Source organism: Lynx canadensis, chromosome C2, assembly GCF_007474595.2.
Source record: "Lynx canadensis isolate LIC74 chromosome C2, mLynCan4.pri.v2, whole genome shotgun sequence".
Taxonomy (NCBI): domain Eukaryota; kingdom Metazoa; phylum Chordata; class Mammalia; order Carnivora; family Felidae; genus Lynx; species Lynx canadensis.
The window spans coordinates 76,911,050-76,936,764 of NC_044311.2; the positions used below are offsets into that span (position 1 = coordinate 76,911,050).

Here is a 25,715-nt window from a genome sequence, read left to right on the forward strand (position 1 = left end):
GTTTTAAAGTTATCAACAACAACAAAATAAGCCTTTTAAGCAAGCGCATTTTCAAGGATGAAATAGAATATCCTGGACAGGTTTCATCATATTAACCACTGTTGTATGTAGGACCCAACAAATTTAAATGAGGTTTGCCTCCTTTGATATAAAATAAGAAAAAATGAACTCCCATTTCTTCTTTCCACATTATATAGAGAATATTAGTCCTTAACTTTTACTGGGTCACAGACACTTTGAGAATATGATGTAAGATAGGGTATGTCTTCTAAGAAAGACACTCAGATACACATACACAAACATTAGTGTAAATTTTTAGGGATTATTGACTCATAAAATCTACTCATAGACACTTTAGTTTCAAAGCCCCAATCTAGAGGGTAGTGTAGTTTTAAGAACTCAGAATAAAATCCACTCAGGGACGCCTGGGTGGCTCAGTTGGTTAAGCGGCTGACTTCGGCTCAGGTCATGATCTCGCGGTCCGTGAGTTCGAGCCCCACGTCGGGCTCTGTGCTGACAGCTCAGAGCCTGGAGCCTCTTTCAGATTCTGTGTCTCCCTCTCTCTCTGTCCCTCTCCTCCTCGCGCTCTGTCTCTCTCTCAAAAATAAATCTTAAAAGAAAAAAAAAAGAATAAAATCCACTCAGTGTCTAAAGAAGAAAAAGTGTGTGTGTGTATGTGTGTGCATGCATTAATTTGAAAATAAGTCACCTTGCAGACCAAGCTGCAAGAAATTACAGAAATATTTTCTTTTTTTTAACGTTTATTTATTTTTGAGAGACAGAGAGAGAGAGCGGGAGTGGGAAAGGGGTGCAGAGAGACAGAGAGAGAGAGAGAGACAGAATCTGAAGCAGTCTCCAGGCTCTGAACTGTCAGCACAGAGCCCAACGTGAGACCCCAATCCACAAACCGTGAGATCATGACCTGAGCCGAAGTCGGACGTTTAACCGACTGAGCCCCCCACCAAGGGTCCCCAGAAATCTTTTCCATTGTTGTCTTTTTTTAAGATTTTATTTTTTATTTTATTTTAATTTTTTTAATGTTTATTTATTTTTGAGAGAGAGAGAGAGAGAGAGAATGCAAGTGGGGGAAGGGCAGAGAGAGGAGACATAGAATCCAAAGCAGGTTCCAGGCTCTGAGCTGTCAGCACAGAGCCCTACATGGGGCTCAAACTCATGAATAGCAGGATCATAGACCCGAAGTGAAGTCAGAAACTTAACTGACTGAGCCACCCAGGCGCTCCTAAAGATTTTATTTTTAATCTTTATCAAACTCACAACCCCAAATCAAGAGTTGCATGCTCTACTGATTGAGCCAAACAGGCGCCCATTTTCTATTGTTATCTTTAATTTCAAGGACCAATTTATATAAAAATCCTCAACATACAATTGAAAAATTATTCTAAATTAAACTACAATTCAAGGCACACTCTAGGGTTTTTGTTTGTTTTTGTTTTTGATAACAGAAAACATATTCATTCCATATTTCTCTATCAGAACGTTTGATAATTTTATTTGGGTTCACAGGTGAAAATACTATGAAAGTTCATTTATATCACACTAAAAGACAACTTGAGCCCATTTGTTTATTTACTTATTTACTGACAGTTCTGAGGAATAATTCACATACCATACAATTCACTCATTTAAAACTACACAACTCAGTGGTTTGTAGTAGATTCACAGAGTAATGTAACCATCACCACAATAATTTCAGAATGTTTTCATCAACCCAAAAAGAAACCCTGTCCCCATTAGCAGTCACTCCCCATTCCCTAGCCCCTAATTATTCCAGTCTTAGGCATCCTACGATCTGCTTTCTTTCCCTACAGGTTTGCCTACTTTGGAAATTTCATATACATGTCTATACAATATGTGGCCTTCTGTGATTGGCTTTTTTCATTTAGCATGACATTTTGAAGGTTCATCATATTGTAGTAAATATCAGTACTTTGTTTCTTTCTATGGCCAAATATTCTATTATATAGCTATACTATACTTTGTTCATCTATTCACCAGTTGATGGAGATTTAGGTTGTTTCCAACTTGGGGCTCCTATGAAGAACACTGCTATAAACATTTGTGTACAAGTTTTTGCATTGACCAGCCCATTAAAAGTATAAAGAGAACTCTTATAATTATAACAAAACTATACAGAATTTATTTTGCAGTCATGTCAGACTTTTCAAGATTCAACAATTTGCATATCCGGCATCACAAAGCTCATCATGACCGGGAAATTGGCATCATTACTTTATCATAGAATCAGAGGAGATTAGATGTTTTCTAAGATCCCTTCTTACATTAAATCAATAATGATTACTTTCTGTTTCGTCTCCATGCACAGAAAAGAAAGATAGGTTGTAGACATCTCCTGGTCCTGCGGAAATTATCAACAAACATTACTGAGCGCCTTACAAGCAGCAAGCACAACTGTGCACATGTACCTGGGCTGTAGATGGAAGTAATACACCAAGTATGACTTGCCAAGCTACTCTGAGTTCCCCATTCTAGTGTGAAGTACTTGACTCCCTCACTATTTCTCAACTGTGTTTTGCCCACTTTAATACTGGTATGCTTTTGACACTCTTCCTCTCTTTCTGGTAACTACTTCTGCCTCTCCTTGAGCAACTTTCCATTCTCACTCACAAAGACCCTCATTGTTGATTCAACCCTGCCAATTATCTCCACTCCACCTCGCAGACTATGGACTAAACTTCATCACAGATTTCCATGCTGGATTAATGCCCCTCTGGACTCCAGGTTTGCCACATGCTGTGCAAGATGCTCAGGAGGTGCACAATGGATGTTTGTTGAATGACAGATCCATAAGATTTCCTACCAGTGCCACGTGTGTGAGTTTTAAAGGGATAAAATGAATTTGTGGCTTAGTTGCATTTTTCAGTCATTAATTGATGACACCCTTCTCCAATGATCAAAGCACTTGGAAGCCTCAACTTATTCATGAGTCTCTTTCCTTAGCTATTTTGGTATTAACACAGTTTATTCAGTGGGATTGAAATAATTTACTCGATAGGGACAGATTCAGAGGCATAGGAAGCACACTCCTAAAGATTTGACCCATTAGAATAATCAGACAGAAGACCCAAAGAGAAGGTTTATCTAACCAATTATTTCTTTTGCTTTGTATTTCAGAGCAATCTTACTTTGGATTTTCAGATTTAATTTCAGTGAAATTCAGTGAGCATCACCTGATGTCAGCATGTGAGGCACAGCCTGGAAGGCTGAATCACAATTTACTGCTAGGGGGTCCTGCCAAGCTTTGCCATTCTTTCAGAGGAGGGTTTCCTAAGGAAGCCAATTTTTTCAGATAGTCACAGGGCTCTAGTTGTGGAATATCAAGATTCTGCCTATAATATTTCTGCAACTTCTCTAGCACTGTCGGCAACCCAACTGTGGAGGCATAGAACATGGGCCCACCCACGTGCCTTGGCCATCCATACCCATGTAAATAGACAACATCAATGTGCTCTGGGATAGCAGCTATCCCTTCTCCCAAGATACGGAATGCTTCATTGATGAGTGAATATAAGCAGCGCTCAAGGATCTCATCCCGGCTAATGATGCGTGGTTCAATGTGATAGGTTTCTCTGTACTGTGACAGAAATTCAGAAAGCCAGGGATCAGGTTTGTGAATCCTACCCAATGGCTTATCATATTGGTACCAACCCTTACCTGTCTTCTGGCCAAATCGTCCTAATTCACAGAGCATATCGGGAATTGGGCAATATCTCTCATTGCCCCGCTTTCGGGCAGGAGTTCCTGGAGGCAACGTAGGTCCAGTAAGGCCTTCCCCTTGTCGATATTTCCAACCCACATCCAATCCAGAAAGATCTGACACTCTAAAAGGTCCTATTTTGAAACCAAACTCTTCTAGCACCTGGTCTATCTCTTCTGGCTTACTGCCTTCTTCTAACAAGAAATATGACTGATTGAAATAATGCTTTAACATTCGATTGCCAACAAATCCTTTACGGTTACCTACAACTACTCCAATTTTTTTAATCTTTTTTGATAAATTCATAACTGTGGCAATAGTAGTAAGGGAAGAGTATTGGCTGGGAATAATCTCTAACAACCTCATGATATGAGCTGGTGAGAAGAAGTGAGTGCCAATGACCAAGTGAGGGCGATCAGTGGAAGAAGCAATCTCATCGATGTCCAGGGCTGAAGTATTGGTGCACAAAAAAGTTTCTGGCTTGCACACAGCTGACAATTCAGCAAAGACTTGCTTCTTCAAGTTAATTTCCTCAAATACTGCTTCAATGACTAAATCTACACCACCAAGCTCTTTCATAGACGTAGTTAACCTGGGTTTTGGTCCTGACCAATGGTGGCTGCTATGCTGCATTTTGGATGCTTCCTTTTCCAAAACAGAGGTTATTATCCCATCAGCAGTCTCTAGCTGCTTCTTGTCCAATTCTATAGCAATCACAGGGATCTTGGCCTTTGCAAAAGAAATGACGATGCCTTGGCCCATTGTTCCCAAGCCTGCAGATAAGAGTCAAGCAGAGAAAGAATGATTCAGTGATGTTGGGAACTGGAAAATACTCAGTAAATGAGAGGCTTCTGTGGCAATGGGGCATTTAAAGAGATCAATTCAAGGAATACAAATAGAAGCCGCATTCTTGGTTGAAGAGGACAACCTTCCCTGATACAGAAGGACTGTTCTTTGGTCAAGGGTATATGAGTAGCTGCTAGAACCTCCAAACAAGCTCTCAAGAAATACAAATGGATTGAATATTAGTTAAGATTAGGCACTGTGTTAAGTGCTCCAGAGGATGGGACATTCAGTAATATTCACACACATACACACTATTAGAATTAATAAACAAGTTCAGCAAGGTTGCATTATACAAGATCTATATACAAAAATCAATTTTATTTCTATATACTAGCAATGAACAATCTGAATATGAAATTAAGAAAACAAATCTGCTTACAATAGCATTAAAAAGAATAAAATACTTCACAATAAATTTAAGAAAGAATTGTAAGACTTGTACCCTAAAAAACAGAAAACATTGTTGAAATAAATTAAAGAAGACCTAAATAAATAGAAAGACAACCCATGTTCATAGATCAGAAGACTTAGTATTGTTAAAATGGCAACACTACCCAAATTGATCTGCAGATCCAATGTAATCCCTATCAAAAATCCAACTGGCTTTTTTGCAGAAATTAACATGATATCCCTAAAACTCATATAGAAATACAAGGAATCTAGAATAACCAAAATAATATTGAAGAGGAAGAACAAAGTTGGAGGATTCACTCTTCCCAATTTAAAAATTTATGACAAAACTATGGTATTCAAGACAGTGTGGTATAAGGATAGACATAATAGAGCAATGAAATATAATTGAGAGTTCTGAAATAATCTCATAACTTATGGCCAATCAATTTTTGATAAGGGTGCCAAGGTAATTCAATGGGGGAAAGGATAGTCTTTTCAACAAATTATGCTGGGACAACAGGATATCCATATGCAAAAGAATGATGTTGAACTCCTACCTCACATCATTTACAAAAATTAATTCAAATTGGATCACAGCCTGAAGAGTTAAAACTATAAAACTCTTATTAGTAAATCTCCATGACCTTGGATAAGGCAATGGTTTCTTAGACATGATACCAAAAGCATAAGCAACAAAAGAAAAAAATAGATAAATTAGACACCATCAAAATTAAAATTTTTTTGTGCTTCAAAGGATGCCATAAAGAAAATAATAAGAACCATGGAATCATATATTTAGTAAAGGACTTGCATCAAAATATATAAATAACTCTAACAATTCACACAAGATCCCTCATTACTACCAGGATGTAGAAGATGCAGAGAACAACTGTAAGGCCTTGGAGGAGACTGTCGAGCAGGTGCTGGCAAACTATGGTCTGAGGGCCAAATCCATCCCACTGCCTATTTTAGTACTGCTGGTGAGCTAAGAATGGTTTTGTATTTCAAATAGTTGAAAACAACAACAACAACAAAAAAGAATAATATTTTCTGACACATGCGAATTATATCAAATTCAAATTTCAGTCCCATAAATAAAGTTTTATTGGAACACAACCACACTAATTTGACTCCATATTATCTATGGCTGTTTTTGTGTGCAGAGTTGAGCAGTTGTTAAAGAGATGATATGGCTGGCCCAGAAAGCCTAAAATATTTATTATCTGGCCCTTAACAAAAAAAGTTTACTGACTCTCTCCAAAGGAGAATGGCAGAGCCATTAGTTGGAAAAAAAAAAACAAAAACAAAAAAAACCAGAAAACAAAAAAAACTGGTCTTAGATGACCATATGGAGCAAGCAGGAAATAAATCTTTATTGTGTTAAACCAGTATTATCTATTACAGCAGCAGGTTATCTGTTACCTAACCAACCCATTGTGGGTGAAACCATTTTGTTGATGAAACCCATTGTGGATGAAACCCACTGACCAGCTTTGGGATTGGTTTTGAATACAGAATGCTATCAGTCATCAGAAATCATTGTTTCTCTGGGATATATTTAATTTTCAAATTGTATTAACTTACTTAATATAACAAATATATTACATTATTTGAAAACGTTTAGTTTTCCAAAATTAATAAACATCTGCATTTCACTCAGTAGCAAGAAGGCTGGATAGCTCTCACTGCTATGGCAACTTGTATCCTAAACTTTAGCCTGGGTAAATAGGAGGTAGAGCATGATGATCAAAACCCTGACCTCCTGGCTCTCAGTCTCAAGCTCCACATAACATTTCTACCATTATAGAAATTATAATCTCACAGAGACAACAAGGACTAACAAGATGTAGGGTGAAAGCAATTTGTAAAGTGTAGCGTAAGGTAAGTGATATCTCAGAACTGACAACAGAGCAGGGAAGGAAAGGCAACTTCTGAAGGTATAGTTCTTTTTTTTTTCTAATGTTTTATTTATTTATTTGTGAGGGAGAGAGAGTGAGCACCTGAGTGGGGGAGGGGCAGAGAGAGAGAAGGAGACAGAGAATCAGAAGCAGGCTCCAGGCTCCAAGCCATCAGTGCAGAGCCCAACGTCGGGCTCCAAGCCATCAGTGCAGAGCCCAACTCACACACCAGAAGATCATGGCCTAATCCAAAGTCGGATGCTTAACCAAATGAGCCACCCAGGTGGCCCAATAGAGTTCAGTTCTTCAGAGCTCATCTCTTAGAGATCTGCTAAATGACCTTTGACTACAAATCCACTCATAATCCAAACCATAAATGCTTTTTGTAAGTGTCCTAACCATAATTTTAGATTCTCTTTAGCTCGATGATAAACTGACACAAATCATTTAATCACTGAAACCAAAACATACATGAAAACACAATATGTATTTCTTTTTAAAAAGTTCTTCGGGGCGCCTGGGTGGCGCAGTCGGTTAAGCGTCCGACTTCAGCCAGGTCACAATCTCGCGGTCCGTGAGTTCGAGCCCCGCATCAGGCTCTGGGCTGATGGCTCAGAGCCTGGAGCCTGTTTCCGATTCTGTGTCTCCCTCTCTCTCTGCCCCTCCCCTGTTCATGCTTTGTCTCTCTCTGTCCCCCCAAAAAATAAATAAACGTTGAAAAAAAAAATTTTAAAAAGTTCTTAGCTCCTAATTTTTCTTTTCACAAACTTGTGTCTCCAAGATCTCACAAACAAAGGGCTGAAAAGCCAAGCTTTTCACTGTTGGGAATTACCTTTTCAAAGGTACATATTATATTGATATTGACTTTAGTTTACTAATTTTTCCTCATTAAACACATATAGACAGGAGCAAGGAGTCCTGCTTCCCTAACAACCTATTGTCTTTAACTGCCATGGAATTAAATCTGGTCAAGAACCTCTTCTTTTGACAGAAGTAAATAAAGAATAAGGGCTGCTTTCACTACTGGTTCTGCAGTTCTAGTCCACTGCAGTCTCCTCCCCTTTTGATGGCTTTGAGAGCGCCCAGCCCTGTTCTGAGAAGCCTGGAAATGGGCTCGTGGAAGTACACAGTTGGGGTTTTGCCAGAGGGCAGAGTGAAAGGGCGGTAAGTCATGGAGTGTTTGAAGTCACTGACAAGAGCGTGGCTGACATGATGACCCTGGAAATGAAATCTGAATGGACAAGAAAGTCAAGATAAGGGGAGCTGATCAAGGAACGGATGCAGTTGGAATAACCAACTAAAAGATGTGGGAAGATACAAGGTTGTGGGGTAAAGGTTGGATTTGGAGTTTCAGAGGTGGAGGAATATTCAGGGTAAAGACAAGACCCATGGTAAACGCATGAGTAGGGGTCATGGAATTGAAGTATATGAACATTACTGGATCTGAGGAGGCAAAGGCACCTGGAAGGAACAGGACTGGATGCATTGTCCACACGGATGATGAAGACAATCAGGATGGCAGCTGGATTTGGGAGAAAGTGGATAACTGTGAGCCAGGTACCAGAATTTTCAGCCAAGTGGAGGTGGGGGTGGGGGGCGCAATACAGTAATGAGGAGGGACAGAACGATAAGAGCAGATGGCAGAGCTACAGAGGAGTGTCTTGAAAGAGATAATGGTCTGAGAAGGGAATTGGGAAGTGCCACTGGGGCTCCTGGGCCGTGAAAGAAGCAGTAGCATTCTCCTGAGAGGGCTGCCCAGAGTAAGCAAGGTTTCAGGCAGGAGACAGACAAGGAGTCATTAGTGAAGCAGAAGAGGCTGTAGGAGCATTCCAGAGGGCACTGGGTACAGTGGGAGGCTGAGTCACAATGAACAAGTACAGGGCAGTATGGGGACAGACATGAAGAAGGGGGAGATGACCAAACTCTCACTTTATTTGTATCCAGGTTATCATCTATGTATTTTAAATGGTTTTTCTTCAAAAAAAATTTTTAATGTTTATTTATTTTTGAGAGAGAGAGAGAGTGCAAGCAGGTGAGAGGTAGAAAGAGAGGGAGACACAGAATCTGAAACAGGCTCTCAGCTCTGAGCTTTCAGCAGAGAGTCCAACATGGGGCTTGAATTCACAAACTGTTGAGATCAGGAGCACAGCCGAAGTCAGACATTCAACCAACTGAGCCACGCAAGTGCCCCTTAAATGCTTTTACAAATATTTTTCTGAACAATATGGGGTACACTTAAAAAAAACAACTTCAGGGGCACCTAGGTGGCTCAGTCAGTTAAGCGCTCAACTCTTTATTTTGGCTCAAATCATGATCTCACAGTTTGTGAGATTGAGCTCAAATCATGATCTCACAAACTGTGAGATTGAGCCCTGCATTGGGCTCTCCACTCATAGCGCAGAGCCTGCTTAGGATTCTCTCTCTCCCTCTTTCTCTGCCCTTCCCCAGCTCTTTCCCCCTCTCTCTGACTCAAAATAAATAAACTCAAAAACAAAAACAGAAGCAAAACAACTTCAGACTTTTAGACATTTCACGTCAGACATGAATTTAGAATCTTTTTATAAAGGCTCACAACAAGGAACTAGGGAAACTCTCAAACAATGATTGACCAACACAATACTGATATATTTCACCTTTGCAATTGTATTGCATTAATTATTCTTGGCGTGAAGGAATATAGAGAAGAAGAAACAGGTTAAGTGCACATCAACTAGGAATAAATATTGGTGCTGCTGAAAAAGCACAAAAAAAAGGAACATTCATAGTTCTCTGTCTCACTCTCTCTATCCACCTTGTTTAAAAACTGTAACTGGGGGGTGTCTAGGGAGCTCAGTCAGTTAAGCGTCCAACTCTTGATTTCAGCCCAGGTCAGGATCTTATGGTTCATGGGATTGAGTCCCATGTTAGGTCCTGTGCTGACAGCATGGAGCCTGCTTGGGATTCTCTCTCTCCCTCTCTCTCTGCCCCTCCCCTACTGTGAACATGTGCTTCTTGCTCTCTTTCTCAAAATAAATAAATAAGCATTAAAAAAAGTCAAAAGTGAGCAGAGTCCAGACTGGAAGGAGCACAGTGTGACTGATACAATAGGCCGAGAAGATGTTGAGCGGGCTCTTTTCCTCCAAACTGGGTTGGTGCTGGACAGCTGGGTGAGGGTTAAGAAAGCTGACACTTTCAGGAAACTATGGACTTCCTCCCCCAGAAGACTGTACATAAGCTGACACATATAACATTTTGCTTATCATTTCCGGGGGTTTAAAATCCACCAGAGACCCTTTATCCAATATGTCATTTGCAAATATCTTCTCCTATTCCATCAGTTGCCTTTTAGTTGGTTGTTTCCTTTGCAGTGCAGAAGCTTTTTATCTTGATGAAGTCCCAACAGTTAATTTTTGTGATGGAATAGGAAAAGGTATTTGCAAATGACATATTGGATAAAGGGTTAGTATCCAAAATCTATAAAGAACTTACCAAACTCAACACCTGAAAAAACAAATAATCCAGTGAAGAAATGGGCAGAAGACATGAAGAGACCCTTCCCCAAAGAAGACATCCAGATGGCCAACAGACACATAAAAAGATGCTCAACATCGCTCATCATCAGGGAAATACAAATCAAAACCACCTTGCAACACCATCTCACACCAGTTAGAGTAGCTAAAATTAACAACTCAGGCAACAAGAGATGTTGGCGAGGATGTGGAGAAACGGGAAGCCTCTTACACTGTTGGTGGGAATGCAAACTGGTGCAGCCACTCTGGAAAACAGTGTGGAGGTTACTCAAAAAATGAAAAATAGAATTAACCTATGACCCAGCAATAGCACTACTAGAAGTTTATCCAAAGGATATAGAAGTATTGATTCATAGGGACACATGTACCCCACTGTTTGTAGCAGCACTTTCAACAATAGCCAAATTATGGAAAGAGCCCAAATGTCCGTCAACTGATGAATGGATAAAGAAGATGTGGTTTATATATATCATGGAATACTACTTGGCAATGAGAAAGAATGAAATCTTGCCATTTGCAACAAGGTGGATGAAACTCGAGGGTATTATGCTAAGTGAAATAAGTCAGTCAGAGAAAGACAGATATCCTATGTTTTTACTCATATGTGGAATTTGAGAACCTTAACAGACCATGGGGGACGGGAAGGGGAAAAATAGTTTCAAAGAGAGAGGAAGGCAAACCATATGAGACTCTTAAATACAGAGAACAAACTGAGGGTTGATGGGGGCGGTGCAGGAGAGAGGGGAAAATGGATGATGGGCATTGAGGGATGAGGCATTTGCTGGGATGAGCTCTGGTGTTGTATATAAGCGATCAATCATGGGAATCTACTCCTGAAGCCAAGAGCACACTGTATACACTGTATGCTAGCTAACTTGACAATAAATTATATTTAAAAAAATAAAAATAAAATCCACCAAAGACCATTCTTGGGTCAAGACTAAGAGCAAAGGAAGATTAGGAAAGTGGCACAAAGAAGCTAATCAGAGGGCTAGCTTCTGAGGAAAGAAGACGTTTTGTTTGGGAAAATCGCTGAGGGAAAAATTAAGGTCACTGTTTCAGGGTGCAGAGAGATTTGAGGAGAGTGATGTTGAATGACAAGAAGTGAATGGACCCAGGGACCAGAAAGGCAGAGCCTTCATTCCAAATACCTAGCTATAAGAGTGACAGACCATACCTTGAAATGTGGCAGAAGTAATAACCATTGTTGGGAAACCCAGGAGTGAGAGATTCATGCAGGGAAGAGGAGGGGATGAGTAAAAAATGCCCAGAGTCTGGAGTCAGACCGAATGTAGACCCTTACACCGCCTGTGTTTAGCTTACTGTTGAGAAGGTTGGTGTCTCTAGGCCTCACATGTAAAATGAAGATAATTCATGGGCTGGGGTGCAAAATAAGTTAGCTACGCAAGTAACGTGTTTAGCATAGAGTCTGATACCCAGTGGCCCTAAGCAAATGGTATCACTTTATATGTGCAGATTTGGAAAATGACTTTAACCACACTACGTTCTTACCGACAACACCAACTGAGGAGATGGGCCGCGCTGACGCCGTTTTCCAGGATGCTCCAGAGGGAGGTGACCACTTATTTGCCTTCCTCTCAGCAAAGAAAGCATATTGCAGGGCTTGAGCCTGCCCTGATCTCTGAAGGTACATAAACAGCTCCTCTTCCTTCTTGATGCCCACCTCATAGGGATACTGTACAGCAGCCTGGACTGCACGGACACAAGTCTCCTGAGAAAGGCACCCAGGATGCTGCTTCCGCATCTTCAAAAGGGCTTTGCTGAAAATTTTGTCCATGTTGGGCAAGCTCTGAATTGGCTTGTTGCAGAGTCTACGGGATTCTAGAGATTGACCTTCCAGAAATAAGAAAGATAATCACATCTTTGGAAATGTTACTTGTACCAAGGGAATATGAACAAATAATAACAATAATAATAATAATATAACCTATTCAAATTCAAAATACAAAATTAAATGCTATTCATCAAAATACTTAACGTAACACTAATATCAAAATATCTGTTATCTTTGCACCTTAGTCCTGCAAGATAGAATTCAACAGATTCAAAGTAATTTTCAAGTTACCTAATTTCGGCATAAAAATTGCATTTTCCTTCTGTTCCAAAACCGAGACAGTGTTATAGTAGATGAAATATTAAACTCTCCGTAGGTTTCAGGAAAATATTTCTGAGTTAAGAATATTTTAAATCCAAAATAATCTTAACTCTGTTCCTAACAGTAACAAAAATTTAAAAACACCTAGAAAAGAAGGCAGTGCTATATTGGTGCAAGGAGAGACACACAAATCAGTGGAAGAGAACTGAGTGTTCAAAATTTAATCCTGACAATGAGAGCCAACTGATTTTCAACACAGGTGCCAAAACAATTCAAGTGAAGTAAGGAGAGTTTTTTCGATAAATGGTGCTGAAATAACTGGATAGCTACATGCAAAAAAAATAAAAAATAAAAAATAAATGGATTCTTACCTAGAACCATATACAAAAATTAACTCACAGTGGATCATAAATCTACATTGAAGAGTAAAACTATAAAAATTCCTAGAAGAAAACAGAAAAGCTTCAGGACCTCGGGTTAGGCAAAGTATTCTTAGCATAATCCATGAAAGAAAAAAATCAATAAACTGAACTTCATCAAAATTAAAGACATTGCACTTCAAAGAACACCATAAAGAAAAAGAAATGATTGGGGCGCTTGGGTGGCTCGGTCGGTTGAGCATCCGACTTGGGCTCAGGTCATGATCTCACAGCTTGTGAGTTTGAGTCCTGCATCGGGCTCTGTGCCGACAGCTCAGAGCCTGGAGCCTGCTTCGGATTCTGGGTCTCCCTTTCTCTCTACCCCTCCTCCGCTTATGCTCTGTCTCTCTCTGTCTCAAAAATAAATAAACATTAAAAAAGAAAAAGAAAAAGAAATGATAAGCCATAGACTGGGAGAAAATATTTGTATGGCAGGCAGAGTAATGCCCCCCTCCCCATGTCTACTTCCTAATCCCTAGAACCTATGAGTATGTAACCTTACATGGCAAAGGGACTCTACAGATATGATGAATGTTAAAGAAATTGAGATGTGGAGATTATCCTTTATTGTCTAGATGTTCCCAACCTAATCACATGAGTCCTTAAAAGAGGAGACCCTTTCCCAGCTATGTGGAGAGAGACACTGGTGAGGAGGAAAGGTAAGAGAGACACAGCATGGGGAAGATTTGACCTGTTGGTGATGAAGTGGCTTTGAAGGTGGAGGTAAGAGGCCAAGAATCAGGGAACTCAGTGGCCTCTAAGCCATTCATTTCAACTTACAACCAGCAAGAACTTAGAGATGTTGGTCCTATAACACAAGACACTGAATTGTGCCAACAACCTGACTGAGCAGGAAACAGATTTTCCCCTAAAGCTTCCAGAAAGGAGTACAGCTGCAGACACTGGATTTTAGGCCAGTGAAAACCTCCCACCACACTTCTGACCTATAGATCTGTAAGATAATAAAAATTGGTGTTGTTTAAACTGCGAAACTTGCAGTAATTGTTATCAACAGAAGACTAGTATGATTTACAAATCAAATATCTAATGAAGTATTTGTATCCAGAGTATTTAAAGAATTCTTGTCTCTCAATAGTAAGAAGGCAAACAACTCAATTTTCTAAATGGGCAAAATTTTGAGGGATATTTCACCAAAGATGATATATGAATGGCTAATACATATGTGAAGAGGTATTCAGTATCATCAGTCATTAAGGAAATGCAAATTCAAACCACAGTGATAAAAAACAAACAAACCATAGTGAATGTGGTAGGTAGTCTCTAAGTAATGTCATTTTTGAGATTAAGTTACAAAAAGACTGGCTTCAGTCTCATTCACCCTCTCTTGCTCTCTCACCTGTTCATTCTAATGGAAGCTAGCTGCCATATGTGAACTGCCCTTTGGGGAAGCTCATGTGGCAAAGAACTGAAGAAGACCTTCAGCCAACAGCCAACAAGGAACAGGGCCAACACACCCTATGGGACTGAATCTTACTAACAACTACTTGAATGAATTTGGAAGCAGATTCTCCCCCATTCAAGCCTTGAGGTGAAAAGAGCCAGCGGCAATACCTTGAATGCAATCTTTTGTGAAACCCTAAACCAGAGGACCAAGCTAACCACATCTACATTCCTGACCCACAGAAACTGCCAAATAATAAATGTTTGATTTTAAGCAGTTACATTTGGGGGTAATGTGTTATGTAGCTAGAGAGAACTAATATAGACCCACTAGAATGACTACTATCAAAAAGACATTACTACCAAATGTCGGTGATGATGTGGAGTAACTGAAATCCTCAGACATTACTTGTGAAAATCTCAAACAGTATACCTACTTTAAAAAGTCTCGTAATTTTTTAAAAAGATAAGCTTATTGTTCAACTGAGCAACTTCACTCCTAGGAATCTACCTAAGAAAAATGAAAACATATTTCCACATAAAACTTGTATATAAATATCCATAATAGTATTATTCGTAATAGCTCATCAACTGATGAATGGATAAAAAAAATGATGTGGTATAGCTATACATTAGAATACTATTCAGCAATCAAAATACTATCAGCAAACTACTGATACATGCTACAATTCAAATGAGCCTCACAACATTATGCAAACTGAAGGAAGCCAGATACAAAAAATTACATATCATATGATGCCATTCACAGTAAATGTCCAAAAAGGCAAATCTATAGAGACAGAAAGATCAGTGGTTGCCTAAGGCCAGGGGTAGGAGGGGGGTAAGCTGCAAAAAAGACTTGAGGGAAACTTTGGGGGTAATGACAAGTCCTAAAACTGATACATGGCGATGGTTGTGCAACTTTATAAAGTAAATTATGCATCACTAAAGCTGTTTTTAAAAATGCCTAGAAATGAATTTATCAAGAAATATACAAGACCTTTAAGAATGTAACTATACCATTTTATTGAAGAACATAATAAGACCTTAATAAAGACAGACTCATGTTTCTGGATATAAACATTTAATAGCATGAAAATATAAATATTTTCCATATATATTATATATGAATTTCTCATTAGAACCCTTGTGGTTCTGTATTAAAAAAAATAATAACTCAACAGGGGCACCTGGCTAGCTAGCCAGTAGAGCATGTAACTCTTGCTCTCAGGATCGTAAGTCTGAGCCCCACGGGGGTCATGGTGCCTACTTGAAATAATAATATTAATAAAAATAAAAACAATTTGGGGCGCCTGAGTGGCTCAGTTGGTTAAGCATCCGACTTCAACTCAGGTCATGATCTCTCTGTGAGTTTGAGCCCCGAGTCAGGCTCTGTGCTCACAGCTCAGTGCCTGGAGCCTGCTTTGGATTCCGTGTCTCCCCCTGTCTCTGCCCCTCCCCCACTCACACTCTGTCTCTCTCTGCCTCTCAAAAATGAATAAATGCTAAAAAAAAAATTAAAAAAAACTCAACAGAATGATTCTAAAGTTTGCATAAAAGAATAAATATGTATGAAAACATTACATGTTATATATTAGAATATACTTACATAAAATTCCTAAAAACCTGTTATGTCCTGTTATAATGTTATCAGTCATAATTTTAACATGTATATCACAGAAATAACCAAATTCTCTTGTCACCTGCAATATAATAAACTCTCTTGTCAACTGCATTATAAGAAACACATTATCAGATCTTGAAATAAAAAGAATAAATGTGTAACATATTATGAAAACTGTTGTCTAAACCACTATACCAGAGACTTTTTTTTAAAAAGTGCTACCAACTCTTCAAGGATACACCATTATATCAAGAAGGTACACTTCAGTTAATTAGACAGAAAACCTACCAGGCCTTATAAAGCAGTTTCACCATAAAAAGGTATATGAACGTGAACCTGTCTGGCATTGGTGTGTTATTATGTGTGCAGGGGAGAGTGAGTAAGGTTTGGATTTAACCATGTACGCATGTAAGTTTATCTGTGAGGCATTGTATAACCTCAAAAAAATTTTTTTAACCTAGGAGGCAACAATACTTCTTTAATGCATGATTACTAAGTAGAATTGAAAATAATGGATTTTTAAATTAATGCTTTCCCATATGATGTTAATAACAGGATTCAGGAAAGGAGGGGAAGACAGTGGATAGCATATGGTCCCTGTTTGCCCTGCTATTGTTGGAAGGACATGAACTCTACCCAACAGGTTTCCAATTATTTGCTCAATTATGCAATGTATTAGCCTGATCCTCAACTTATAGGAAGGCAAGCTTAGCAGAGAAGGATGGAGACCTTTCCAGGGCCTACGGTTGATTTAATTCCCGATGGCCCAAAAGGAAGACAGGAACGGTCAGTGGGGAGAGGAGGGAGAAGGGCCAAATATGTGGAGGACAAGTGGAGAAGGAAAGGGGGCTGAGCTGTCAGTGTTATAGCACAAACGGGCAGCTGGGGCAGTCTGTGCCAGGGACAGGTACGATATTTTCAGAGTGTGTTTCTTATACACTTGGTAGTTTTAAAATCTTGGTAATTTTAAATTCACTTAGCTGTACCTACATAGTCTGAGCGCTGGATCTCTGTCCTTGTGACCCTACCAGTGTTCCCGTCTCATTAGGACTGACTCCAACACCATAGTACTCATCAGAGTTATCCAAGAAATTTAAGAAGTTCAGATGTCCATGCCCCACTGCAGGCTCAGTTAAGAATATTTAAGGGGGGGGGGGTGCCTGGGTGGCTCAGTCAGTTAAGCATCCGACTTCAGCTCAGGTCACTGATCTCACAGTTCATGAGTTCGAGCCCCGCGTCAGGCTCTGTGCCGACAGCTCAGTACTTGGAGCCTGCTTTGGATTCTGTGTCTCCCTCCCTCTCTGTCCCTCCCCTGCTCACATTCTATCTCTCTCTTAAAAAATAAATAAACATTAAACATTTTTTGAAAAAAAAAAAGAATAAGGGTGGGGCCTACACATGAATTTTTTTTTATTTTTTATTTTTTTCAACGTTTATTTACTTTTGGGACAGAGAGAGACAGAGCATGAACGGGGGAGGGGCAGAGAGAGAGGGAGACACAGAATCGGAAACAGGCTCCAGGCTCTGAGCCATCAGCCCAGAGCCTGGCGCGGGGCTCGAACTCACTGACCGCGAGAACGTGACCTGGCTGAAGTCGGACGCTTAACCGACTACGCCACCCAGGCGCCCCATGAATATTTTTAAAAATTCAACACTTGATTTTGAGGTGTAGCCTCTGGAAAGTCCAGTAGAGCATTAGGTCAGCCACTGCGTATCCAAGATGGCTGCAGCTCCTGGCAAACTTTGCCCCGGGCCAGAAACTGAAAAGGAAAGAAAGAAAAAAGAGGGAGAGAGAAGAAAAAAGAAAAGCCTGCTTAGTGGTGTGCAGTAATTACTGCAGTAATTATTGCTGATCAGCATAATGCTGTTATCCTGGGAATACTCAGAATCTCTCAGACTGCAGATGGGCATTCTGGGAACTACCATGGCACTCATCCAGACCAGTCTAGGGCCAAGCTGAGCACATCCACTGGAGAGTTTTGGATCAGGGCGCAAATATGGATACTTTTTCCCTGCTCAATTTCCTCTCTCTTTCTTGCTGTAACTATAAAGGATGCTATTATCTTACAAATTTGTTCTATTAGAACAAAATATCTTCAGAATTTCCCCTTTGGGTCTACAGGTGTGGTGTTTTCAGTGTGTGTTTCTGTACACCTGGTTGTTTGAAAATCCTGGTCGTTTTAAACTCACTCAGCTGTGCCTACATAGTAAGAGAGGCAAGTATGGGCAGGACAGCACCAGCATTTGCTGCCCAGGAAAATGGGAGGGGAGGAACTAATTAGTGATTCAAATATGCTTATAATTGAATTATTTCCTTGACCCATTCACATTTTTTCCCTTAATTCTTTGAGGTATTCTAAGGCAGAAGAATATTCAAGTTGTGATTAAAAAAAAAAAAAAAAAAGCAAATCACCCTCTTAAAGGAAAAATAAAGAAGTGATTATTTTCCCTCTTTTCTTTCCGGGAAACTGACAGAAAGATATTCTCCGCCTAGTTTAAAGAGGGACACAACATGCAATTTACAGAAATGGTTACCTAAGACATAAAGGACTGACTCCTCCAATTCTGACAAACAGTAAGCTGTGTTTGTCACAGAAGCTCTGCAAAGGACAGACAGAACCACTGCACTTTTCCAGTCTTACAGGAGGTCACCCTCAGAACTTGGGTATCACAGAAAAAGGAAGCTCCATTTAGACATGTGCTTCAGCCGTCTATGTGAGACAGGGTCACCCTGCTCTTGTGAGACATGTGTATATAAATGTTCACAGAGAACAAAAAAAATTACAAAAAGCAGAAGATAAAATGGAGAAAAAGGCGATGAAACCAGGTAAGATTTGTTTAAAGTCACAAAATGGAAATGAATAAACAGACCAAAGTCTTTAGGCAGAATTAGAATCGCTAAAAATGGCTAACACAGTGCAGTAACAGTAACAGAACCAGGATTCATTACAGGGACAAAAACAGCATTAGGTTCCTGGGTTGAGGCCCCCAGCTGGATGTCCCCTGTGCTCATCTTTGAATAACAGCACACACTTTCAGCTTCACACCAGAAGCATGCACATGGGAACAGGGAATTCTTACTCAGTCTGGAAATAAGCAGGCTGTTGGCCAAATGCAAGTGCAAATAAATAGCATTTTACAGGACCCTCTCTTCCCCAGTTTAGCAAAGCAATCTGGTTTGGCCAAGTAATTTGGAATTGCTCTGCTAAATCCATTGCACTGCACTGCAGTAGTCTGAGAAGCTTCATATAACAAGAGCATTAAGATGCCTGAAGCTAATTAACTTTCACAGTCAACTCTCCAGGATGCATGTTAAGTTTGCAGAGAAATTTGCAGCTACTTCCCAAATCATATTTTTAGATATATGCTAACCTCCTATATTCCCCTCCCACCCATAACTGGTTCCAAACTGCTGATTGTAACGTTGACCATTGGAAATTGAAACTAAAGAAATTCCTTAATGGTTTCCATGTTATTATTTTTAAATCAACGTTTCACCAGGGGAAGTGGGGGTGGGGTGAGGGTGGGAGCGTGGGGTGTGAGTTGCCAGGATGGAGTGGGAATAAGCTGTATTAGTGAAATAGTTTTACAAATGGGAAAGGAGAACTCAATCATTTCACATGTATTTTAAAAATTGAGGTATAAATCACATACCATAAAAGTCACCATTTTAAAGTTTACACTTCAGTGGTTTTTCTCATACTCACAAATACCTATTATAAAATATAAATATATGTTTATAAAAGATTTTTGTGGAGCCTCTCTTTCAAGTCAATCCACCATTTTTGTTCTGGCAAATAACAACATACTAATAGCTATATTTAAAAGCAAACAAAGACCCAAAAGAAGAAAAAGAAGAGGAGGAGGAGGAGGAGGAGGAGGAGGAGGAGGAGGAGGAGGAGGAGGAGGAGGGGAAAGCCTGGAACAAAAAGAAAGGAAAAACACAAGACCTTAAATGAAAGTGAAAGGCAAAATAAATAAGCCTCTCTAAGCTATGCATTTTGTAAGATAATGAATGGCAAATGTACATACAATTCTTTCAAGTAGTCCTTTGTTGATTTGCACTATTTCTCTACCTTGTATCTCTGGCATTTACCTATTACAGCAGCAGCAAGGAATCATAGGCTTCCAAACAGTGGAACTCATTCTAAAAACAACAGCAACAAATAGTAAAATTCCCAGAGTTTTCCATGGGATTCTAAGCCTTAATCCCCAAAAGACACACAGTGGAGCTGCCCAGGTTGTAGCAAGAACCAAAAACTGGAGCTCAACCATTGGATCCTGGGAGGTCTCAGAACAGGATCTGAAACCAGCTAATTTTATTGAATCTTTTCCTTTTATTGATAAAGCCCAAAAAGCTAATTTACTAAGATCGATAGAAGATTGAGACTATATCATCCAGGTCTCCTGACTTCCTGTCCTGAGCTCATTTCTCTACAGAGAAATGCACCTCTTCCTGCATCTCCTCCACACTGGCCAGGCATCCATTTTTCCTCTGGGTAAATTTAATGACTCCGGTATTAGGAAAAGATAAGCCTTTAAAAAAAAAATCAGAAGTCTTCGTTACCTACTACCCAGCAATAAAAATTCATTACCTATCACAACCAGTGATAAAAATTTCTTGGTTTATTTCCTCATGCAAATATGCACATGAAGACATAAACACACACATTTGTGCAATTTCCTACCTAGCTGTTTTCTACTTAGCATTACATGTAAGCATTTCCCCAAGTTCTTCAAATTCCTTAAAAAATGGAAGTTTTAATGGCTGATTAGTTTGCTTCATTGAGATCTATCATCTTTTATGTAACTAATCCCCTAAAATTAAATTAGGTTTTTGAGTTGTTTCCAGTATTTTACGATGATAAACTTCAGTGGGTATCACTGTACACAAATCTTCGTATACTTCTGTGATTATTTCTTTATGATAACTTCCTAAGAATAGAAATACTAAGTCAAAAGATGTGAGCAAGTCTCAGTACCTAACTGCCAAATTGCCTTTAGGTGAGATGTATTACAAGCAGTATAATAAGAGCTTGTCTAAGCTCAATCTCACCATATTATTTTTCTTTTCCAATTTGCTTGGCAAAAATTAGTATCTTCCAGTTCACTAGTGAATTTTTCATTACCCATCAAGTTTAAAAAGCATTTAAGAACCAAATATATACTTACTATACAACTCAGCAGCATTATTCTTAGGTATTTACCCAAGAGAAAGGTAAATATGTCTACAAAGACTTGTGTAGGTCCAAAGTGAAAACAACCTAAATGTCCATCAACTAATAAATGGGATAAGCAATGTGCGGGACATCCATACTATGGAATGAATGCTATCAGGTAATTAAAAAAAATAAAATATTATTACATGAAACAACATGGATGAATACCAAAGACATTATGTTACGTGAAAGGAGTCAGACATGACAGACTACATACTATATTTTGATTCCAACTTTATATGAAATTCTAAAAAACAAAAACTATAGTAACAGAAAGTAGGTCATTGATTATCTGTGGCCAAGGGGCAGGGAAGAGAATCTACTGAAAAGAGGCATAAAAATACTTTTTTTTAGGGTAGTAGAACTATATACTGATTGTGATAGTAGTTACACAGCTACAAACAATTACAAAAATTCTTCAAACTCTATACTTGAAATGGGTAGATTTTAATGTGTGTAAAGTATACCTCAATGAAGCTGGAAAAAATAAACACAGAAGCAAAGATTACTTACGAAATTTTTTGAGAGAAATTAAATTATTGTAATTTTTGCATATTTCCTTTACTTTTGGGGCTATATTCATACTCTATGTAGCTATAATTATAGAATATATGTAAATTTATATTTTGGACATTTTTATCCACAATGTTACATATTTCAGTATAGTTTTCATAATTATAATTTAAAATAGTTATACATAATTTCCCAAAGCCCCAAACCATTTCCCTACTGTTAACAGGTGAATTGCTAAATTTTAAAGCAGATGATTCCTAAAAAAAGAAAGAATAAAGAAAAATAAAATAAAATAAAGCACGGTTCCTTCTCAATATTTGGATGCCACCAAGTGGAAAAACTGTGCAATGTTACTGAGATTGAAAAGACCATTTTATTAATTTTATAAACAGTAATTTAATGCTTAGTTTTCTAATTTAAAATTTATTTTAAAAGTTAAATAAATTACAAAAATTAAAACGGAGCATTTTACAGTTTACTGTAAAAAGACCATGATCCTCATCTATCTCTTTTAGTTACTTAACTCTCAAATCTCAATCTAGGGAATTCAGTTAAGGACAAGAACTTCCTGTGGAAACCTAGTTCTTTACAACCTAAAGCCACAGGTGTAACTGTTAGACATGGGTCTATCATAAGCCTCAAGCCAAAAAATCACGAATGGATTTCCAAATGCAAATAGCCTTTGTTGTCAGCCCGGTGACTTCTAATGAAACTATAAGCTCTGCCAGGAGGCACAATGAAATCAGTGATGAAAAGTTGGTGAAGACTGTTTGGAGGGCAGAGAAAGACACCAGGAAACTCATTCCCTTTTGGGCAAAGACTTGCTGATTCTCTTTATGAGTCACCAGGATTTTCTCTCCACGGTCCTGGACTCTCCAGTTCAAGCTTTTCCTATTGCATTGAAACAGCAACTGGCTAGAGCCACAAAAAGAAAGATTATTTCAGGGAAGTGTTTGGTCCCTGCTGGGGTCAACAAAAGAATGACTTTTTCAAAGGAATGCCTTTGAGTGACACTGAGCCATTGCCTACCACCAAGCAGAAAGATGAACATGCTGCTCTATCTGTGACCCAACACTGCTCCCAATTATTTTTTCTGGCACTCTTTAACCCTCTCCATCTTGCTGCTGCTCTCCATAAATTGAAAAGGAATAGTGCCACTCCAGAGAACTTTTAAAGGGATGCCATGAACCCACAAGATGAGAAACCAGTGACAGAAAGAAAATACAAGCTCACTGAGACAAAACTATGGTTTTATTGCGGTAAATTAGAGAGGCTTGTTTCTAGTTGCTGAAATGTTTGCTTGTTTTCATTTTAATTATTTCTTACAGAAAATTCATTATTTCAAAACAAAATCAAAAGGTACTAAACGGTAAACAATGAAAAGTCTTCTTCCAATGGCTTCCCTGGCTGACCAGCCCCATTCCCAGAGGCAACCATGAACCATTTCTTGTGAATCTTTACATAAATATCTTATATGTAGAAGAACAGTTACATATATACATTCTCTCCATATAGACATTCAGTCCCATCCTCCTTTCCTTTTTGCACAAATGGTGAACCACTGTTCACAGTAACGCTTTTCACTTAAGAGTAGGTTAAATCATAGCATTCACACCAAATCAATACGTAGTTTGTCATTCATTTTAAAGTTGTATCATATTCTATCGCATGGATGTACCATAAGATATTTAAGAAATTCCTTATAAAAAACGAAAGTTTAGCTTGCTCCCAAACTTGCGCTATTTTCATTATTATCTTCTTACCAGAAATTCTCTGGGCGAATTTGATTGCTTCTTCAACCGGGTCTGAGTTCACCATTTCATCTAGAATGCCCAGCTTGAGTGCTTCGTCTGCCAAAATGTGTCTTCCTAGAACAAAACAAAATAAAACAAACCCAGAGAACTGTGTGAGATTAAAGCAAAAGCATTACTTTCTCTGGTAAGGAAGGTTATCTTTCCTGGATACAAACATATATTCCTAAATGAAATAAGTAAGCAGCACAGTAGAAAGTAGTAGACAGGTCACTGCAGAGGTAACCAGAAAACTTAGTTCAAGCTTCAGCTCTACCTTCTACTCTTTGTGTGATGATGAAGAATTGTAGAGAGACCACACCTTCCTCCTAGGTAAATGGGAAAAATTATGCTTACCTTGGTAATTCTGAGTATCAACTGAGAAGAATACATTTTCTTTATATTCTGTAAATCTCTATAGAAGCACTTTGTTAACTTTAAGTCTCTATATAAGTGATGATTGGGTTTTTGCTAATAATAATAGAGGTAGTAACAGCAGAGCAGTAGCAGTATCTATCTTACACCAACATACATACCAACACTGATTGCAAAAAACAAAAAACAAAAAAAAACAAATAAACACAGTCCTAAAACAGAAATATAGCTGGGAAACAGGGGGAAATTAATGATTAAGTTGACATTATGTAAGTTATAATCAAAATTACACAGGACAAATGGGTGGACTTCTGTCATTTTTTGCCGACCCAGCATCTCAACCCCACCCTAAGTTTGTGGAATTGCTATTGTGTGAGCTTTGGACCCTGCCTCTTATTGCAGAAGCTAAAAGGGAAGCAGAAGTGATCAGACAATTGTTCCTTCAGGTCCACGCAGTTAGGGTGTGGCCCATGACCCCAAGTTTGGCGAAAGGAGTGCTCCATAGAGGGTTTTTAGCCTGGGGTAATGACACTAAGCGGCAACTAGCGACATCTAGCGTCTTGTGGTGGCACTGGCAGCCTCCAAGTATAGAATGGCAGCTTTAGGGTGTTAAGAAATTTGATGAGGGGCGCCTAGGTGGCTCAGTCAGTTGAACGTCTGACTTCAGCTCAGGTCATGATCCCCCAGTTCGTGGGTTTGAGCCCCATGTTGGGCTTTGTGCTGACAACTCAGAGCCTGGAGCCTGCTTCAGATTCTGTCTCCCTCTCTCTCTGCCCCTCCCCCACTCATGCTCTGTCTCTGTCTCTCAAAAAGAAATAAACATTAAAAAAATTTTAAAAAAAAAGTTTGATGAGCATCACTCCTGAGTTCTTCACCAGATGTAAATATGTAAATTAATCTGAATATTCTGAAGTAGAGGGTTAAGGGATATAAGCATCCCTTATCACAGGGTCAAGAAGAAAGGCAACAATAACACCTGGCTTGCTTGCTTTCTTGCCAGTAACATCTTGCCTTGTGAAAGTGATCATCAGATCAGTCTTGGTGGCGATAATTCCACAGTCCTTGCTGCTCTTACAGTGTTAGTGGATGCCATCTTTGAGACAAACCCTCCATTCCTGGTTCTTAGTAGCGCTTCAGAGAGTTAGAAATGGGTTTTCTTGATTAGAGAGACAGTTCAATGATTTTTGGCAGGAGTCACTCTGCAACAACATTATTTGGTTAGTTTTCTGGAAGTGCCTTTGAAAACAGGCTCCCAGATTTCCTCCTGGGGTGAGACAGGCGGTGAAGAGTGGATGAGTGGCTGCGGGGGTCACATCTCCTGTGTAGAAGATCACTTGGGTGAGGGGTGAGTGCCCAACCTGCAGCCTGCAGACAAAATGGAAAATGGAAACCTGAGTACTAAAAGGGTCTTTGGGGAAACTGAGTAGGAAATGTGAGCTACCCAAAAGATGTACTGAAAATTCCTTCAGCTGTGATGGTCTCTTCTGGCCTGGATTTCACAAAAGTGCAGGTGTATCACTGCTGTTCTTAGAGTGTCAGTGAGATTCTAGGTACTTTTATTGTCTCAAGGGCCTAAAGATGCAGCTCTGTATATACAACTCAAATCTTCAGGCTCAGATTTAAACTTGCTTTTTCTCTTTCTACTTCAGTGTAGACAACAACCACTGTCCAATGGACTTTAATAAGACCCCTGACTAGAGCTACTATAAGGAGACCCAGGGTAACCAAAGTTCAGACTTCTCTTCTTCAAAGTGGGTAATCTCAATTTTTTCCAATGTTTTTCATGGCTTCTTTTCCAACCTTTAGAACATTTTTGCCTACATAGAATCCTTTCCAGATGTCATTTTAAAGTCCCCCTAAAATTGTACAGACAACG

The 25,715-nt window shown here is 39.1% G+C and overlaps 1 protein-coding gene across 1 annotated transcript in view; it reads right to left on the bottom strand.

Moving 5' to 3' along the window:
• Nucleotides 1–1,482: 1,482 nt before the first annotated feature.
• The window catches only part of EHHADH (enoyl-CoA hydratase and 3-hydroxyacyl CoA dehydrogenase), a 47,418-nt gene continuing 23,185 nt past the window's right edge, over nucleotides 1,483–25,715 (bottom strand). The window contains exons 5-7 of the mRNA XM_030329556.1: nucleotides 23,438–23,542; nucleotides 11,895–12,236; nucleotides 1,483–4,509 (exon numbers count right to left, since the gene is read on the bottom strand). Coding sequence (XP_030185416.1) covers nucleotides 3,248–4,509; nucleotides 11,895–12,236; nucleotides 23,438–23,542 — 1,709 coding nt within the window. The 3' untranslated portion in view covers nucleotides 1,483–3,247. The remainder of the gene's footprint in view (nucleotides 4,510–11,894; nucleotides 12,237–23,437; nucleotides 23,543–25,715) is intronic.